This window comes from Melospiza melodia (genome assembly GCF_035770615.1).
Source record: "Melospiza melodia melodia isolate bMelMel2 chromosome 7 unlocalized genomic scaffold, bMelMel2.pri SUPER_7_unloc_1, whole genome shotgun sequence".
Lineage (NCBI taxonomy): Eukaryota > Metazoa > Chordata > Aves > Passeriformes > Passerellidae > Melospiza > Melospiza melodia.
The window spans coordinates 8,111,943-8,117,331 of NW_026948497.1; the positions used below are offsets into that span (position 1 = coordinate 8,111,943).

At 48.8% G+C, this 5,389-nt stretch overlaps 1 protein-coding gene across 1 annotated transcript; it reads left to right on the forward strand.

Annotated features, from left to right (window-relative positions):
* The first annotated feature begins 4,244 nt into the window (after positions 1-4,244).
* Positions 4,245-5,177, forward strand: LOC134432775 (olfactory receptor 14C36-like). Its single transcript, XM_063181685.1, has one exon. The coding sequence runs from the start codon at positions 4,245-4,247 to the stop codon at positions 5,175-5,177; it is 933 nt and encodes a 310-aa protein (XP_063037755.1).
* Positions 5,178-5,389: the final 212 nt, after the last annotated feature.

Genomic DNA, 5,389 nt, shown 5'->3' on the forward strand with positions numbered 1-5,389 from the left:
CCAAAGTAGAAAGGTGTGTATATCAATGCTTTAAGTTAATTCTCATTGATCATGACCAAATATCTTCAAAGAACAAGTTAAAATCAATCCTGAGACGGATCATTAAAATTTCTCCAAAGGCCCTGAGCCTGACCATCCTCCCTCCATCTTGGCTCCTCCACTTCCTGCTACCAAAACCTTCTCTTCTGCTCCTAACGAACCTCCAGACTCCCCCTCCAAAACTGCGGGTCATGCCTCACTGTCAGTCATTCCACCTTCACCCTGGGCCATGCCTCCAGATCTCCACCCTGGAAGTTTGCCATCCTAAATCAAGACCCTTCCTCCCAGCACCTGAAAAAATGGCAGTGCCCTTTGCCTCCCCCTCTGGCAATGATATAACCCCATGATACAACATACACTGCCCTGCTGTCACAGTATTTCTAATCCAAATGTTTCTGCTCCAAGTTATTCTTCGTCCCCAGAATACAGTTTGGATTCCCCAGAGCCACCTTGCCCCTCAACCCCAGAAGATCCCTAGGAAAGGATCCAGAAGGAAGCAGTTAAGGAAGGAGACTGGCAAATAGTCTGAACACTCCTCGTTGCCCCTGGATGTTATGAAAGAAGGGGGCAGAATCCCAGGTATCAGCCATTGGTTTACAGGGAAATCAAGGATCTGTGTAGGGCAGCTAAAGACCATAAGAGGGATTTACCTTGTTTTAATGGCCTAATGAGGGCCATGTTTACAGCACATGTCTTAACCCCCTATGATTTAAAATATATTATGACCATGTTGTTGTCACCTACAGAATACACCCTGTGGGAAGGGGGATGGAAGTGTTTAATAAATCAATTAATAGCAAACTGTGCTAATAATGAGGCAAGGGTGGAATTGACAATCAACCATCCAGATGGAGAAGGACAACACAGCCCACCAGATGATCAAGCAGCAGGTACCCTCAGAGAAGTATGGGATGATATCAAAGAGATGGCTTTGAAAACTTTAATCCAGGTATCGGATGGTAGCAACCCCAATTTGAGCTACCTTGGGTGGTTGCAGCTAAAGCTTTAGGACAAATTGACCATCCTGGGTGCCTGTTAAGTATGCAAACCAATGCTACCTCCCTCACATTGAGTGGCCTGCTCTCAGACATAGAGACCATCAGACAGACCACCTTGCAGAACAGCAATAGAATTTTTACTCTGGGCACATGGGCATTCCCATGTAGATTCTGAGGGCATGTGTTGTATGAACCTCTCCAGCCACAGCGAGTCAATCCACAAGAGCATTCAAATTCTGAAGGAACAGTTCAAGAAGCTTCAAGTGGAAAACAAAGACTGGTTCAATAAACTCTTCCAATCCTGAGGACTAAATGGTTGGAGGATGTTTACTAAAACAGTTGCGGTGACGACAAAAAGACTAATAATTCTCTTAGTGGTTGTTGTTATTGTATTGTTAATTGTCCCATGTTTGTTTGAATGGTTTTAGAAAGTCTTAAAAAATTCTTTCAGTTCCATCTTTGTTGTAAAACAGAAAGGGGGAAGATACCCAACACAGGCTTTTCATGGACTCCTTGGACGAGAGAATTGGAAGCCAGGATGGCACAAAATCCTCTCAGAGACTCAGTGTGGGAAGGAAAATCCTTAAAAGTACCTAAAAGTATTCTTAAATCCATAAAGTACCTTAAAAACCTTGAGTATCTCACAGCATTAATGAGCCCCACTGAGTGTCGGTACGAAGCTCTCAAGGGACTCATTAAAGCAGAGAATTGGGGCCATGATTGCACAAACTTCTCACAGAGTGTGTATCAAAAGGGAAACACCAAGTACATTCAAATAACTGAAGTACCTCGAAGTAGTAATGAGCCCCACTGAGTGTTGTTACTGACAAAGGCTCTCCAGGGACTAATTAAAGCAGATAATTGGAGACCATGATTGCACAAAACTCTCACAGACTCTAAGAAAAAAGCCAAACCCAAAGTCCTGGGAAAAACCTGCAGTCCCTGGGAACATTAGGGAGCCCTCAGGGCCATTCCTGAGCAAGGCTCCCCAGGGACTTCTTCCAGCACATCCTTGAGGCCACTGGGATGTGGGCTAGGGGAGGATGCTGAGGGCAGGACAAGGGGCTGACAGTGCCCAGCCTGGCTGGGGCTGTGCCAGGAGGCCCCAGGGCCTTAGGACAAGGTGTCTCCTCCCAGCCCTTGGTTGCACAGACCCTGCTGTGTCCCAGGTCAGCAAGACTTGGCTTGTCTTAGGTCCCATCGGTCATCACTGCCTCCAGTTCTCTGCTTTGCCTGGGGCCTGGGGACACTTGCTCAGTCGTGTTCCTCAGTGGGACCCATTAAAAGTCCAAGAAACTTTGGAGTTGGATTCTGCCTAGGAGTTCTGGAGAGGTTTCTTCAGCTCCCTCTCAGGGACTGATGTTCAGGGCCTGAGCAGAAAGCCCCAGATGCTCATTAAAGTCCTGGTGCTGTGTCTGTGCTGCTGAGTTCAGGGTGGCACAGAGGCAGATCCTGGTAACCAAGAAGAGCTTCAAAAGCACATTTCTATTGAGGAGCAGCTCTTCTGCCAGCCCAGCAGGGCTGAGGCTCTGCCTACAGCCACCCTGGGCACAGTACAGAGGCACAGAGAGCTTCAATCAGTCAGGGCTGCGAAGATGCTGAGAAGTGCCTGAGGCAGAATCACTGCCAGCCCTTGGCAAAGGAACCTCTGGCTGCAGGAAAATGCAGCTGCTGCTCCTGGAGCCATCTCCTAAACCTGGGACATCCCAATGCCTACAGACTCTGTGAGTAGAACTGAATATTTCTGGTGTGGGGTAGGTGAAATGCTCTTGAAGCTCTGATATGCTGAGTGTTTCTGATCAGTCATAGAATATTTCCAGGACAAGGACTTTGTAAAAAATGAGGTAAATTCCTAAGACTTTGTATTCAGTTTCCTACTACTGGACCATGGCAGGGAGGGTGAGGTAAATATTTAAGTTTGATTATGAATTATTCATTATTAATTTTGACAAGTGCCTGAGAAAATGCAAACTGTACCTTTTAGTGATCAGTAGGAGATCTGTAATTTCCTTACAGCCCCTCTGCCCATGGACAGCACCAGCATCACCTTTGCTGGACCCATCAGGCTCAGTCTGAGCTGTCCTTTCTCCAAGCTGCAAACAGAACCTGCCCCCAGCCAGTGCCCTGCAAACAGGCAAGGTTCTGTCAGGCCAAGGAGAGTGCACAGAGATTTGGGCTCTGTGAGTGCTGGCAGGGAGAGATCAGGCACAGGGAAACACCAGCAGGAGGAAAATCTGCAGGAAGCAGAGAGAAGATCAGGGAATGAGAGAATAGAAAACCCAGAAATGCTGTGGCCGGGAGAGTTCAGAGATGTCCACAAGATCCTCTCCAGTGCAGCCCCTCCCTCTGAATAAGTCCCCTTCCTCCTGTGCCCCCAGCCAAGCCTCTGCCCTCAGGGCCGGGGCTCAAAGGCATGCAGCCCCTCCTGTGCAGGCAGAGCTGCAGCAGAGCCGTGGGGCAGCTCTGCAACCCTGGGCCCTGTTCCCTCTGCAGAGGACAGGGCTGGGAGCAGCTGCCCAGTACTGGGGGCTCTGGCAGGGGGCACAGCTGGCTCAGGGTGACACTGTCCCCAGTGCCTGGCTCTGGGCAATGCTTTCAGTGCAGCCAGGTAAGGAGCTGCATCTCCCTCAATCCAATGCCATCATAAGGACTCTTGCAAGTCATTCTGTGATTTCAGTCCAAGCTGGGAGCTTCAATATAGGGTGAAAACCTGTCCTAGAGCATCTCTGAGTTGTAAGATTGATGGGGAAAGGCAGAAGTGTTGTGACACTGAAAATGCTGCTGGGTTGGTGAAATGAGCAACGTGAGCCCTTGGCTACAAGTGTGGAGCTGGACTGCGGTGGATCCATCTGCTCTCACCAGCATCTGGGGGTTTTTTAGAGCAACATGGGAGTGTGCAAATCCTCCATGTGAGAAAAGAGAAAGCCAGAGAAACTCCAAACAAAATGAAGTTAGAGACCATTTCCCCTCAGTCTCTACTCTTAATCTTGCCTCAGGGAATTCACTCTGCTCTTCCAGAGGGCTGGAGAAAAGCTGAGGTTTTCTGATACTTAAGAATAGCAGGAAAGACACGGGGGGAGCTTTAAAAGAAAGCCACAGAACACCTGAATACCAAAAGCTCTGTGTGTGTTCCAGGGAAGGGTGTATCAGAAATGGCTTTGATTTTGGTTACAGGTAACTCCTCTCACCCATGTTCAGCAACAGCAAATGTCCAACAGCAGCTCCATCAGGCACTTCCTCTTGCTGGCATTGGCAGACACGCGGCGGCGTCAGCTGCTGCACTTCTGTCTCTTGCTGGGCATCTCCCTGGCTGCCCTCCTGGGCAATGGCCTCATCATCAGCGCTGTAGCCTGCGGCCACCACCTGCACACGCCCATGTTCTTCTTCCTGCTCAACCTGGCCCTCAGCGACCTGGGCTCCATCTGCACCACTGTCCCAAAAGCCATGTATAATTCCCTCTGGGACACCAGGAACATCTCCTACAAAGGATGTGCTGCACAGGTTTTTCTGATTATCTTCTTCCTGGGAACAGAGCTTGCTCTCCTGACCATCATGTGCTATGACCGCTACGTGTCCATCTGCAAACCCCTGCACTACCCAGCCCTCCTGGGCAGCAGAGCTTGTGCCCACATGGCAGCAGCTGCCTGGGCCAGCGCCTTTCTCAATGCTCTGCTACTCATGGCCAATACATTTTCCCTGCCCCTGTGCCATGGCAATGCCCTGGATCAGTTCTTCTGTGAAATCCCACAGATCCTCAAGCTCTCCTGCTCACAGTCCAAACTCAGGAAACTGGGGCTCATTGTTGGTAGTTCCTGTTTAGGTTTGGGTTGTTTCATATTCATTGTTTTCTCCTATGTGCAGATCTTCAGGGCTGTGCTGAGGATCCCCTCTGAGCAGGGACAGCACAAAGCCTTTTCCACCTGCCTCCCTCACCTGGCTGTGATCTCCATGTTCCTCAGCACTATTCTCTTTGCTCACCTGAAGCCCCCCTCCATGTCCTCCCCATCCCTGGATCTGGCCCTGTCAGTTCTGTACTCGGTGGTGCCTCCAGCCCTGAACCCCCTCATCTACAGCCTGAGGAAGCAGGAGCTCAAGGCTGCAGTATGGAGACTGATGACTGGATGCTTTCAGGACCATTAAACTGCTGGCCAGTTTCTGCAAATCACTTGTAATAAACATCATCTTTGATACTTCTTATGACATTTTGAAAGTTCTTTGATTTAATTTAATAATATTGTCTGATACTCTTTGGTTGGACATGACCTACACACACGTGATTAGGGTCAAAGAAGAAAACATTTTTATTTTGCATGTTCTGTAGTTAATATATTTTTTAAAAAGAGTGATCTTAA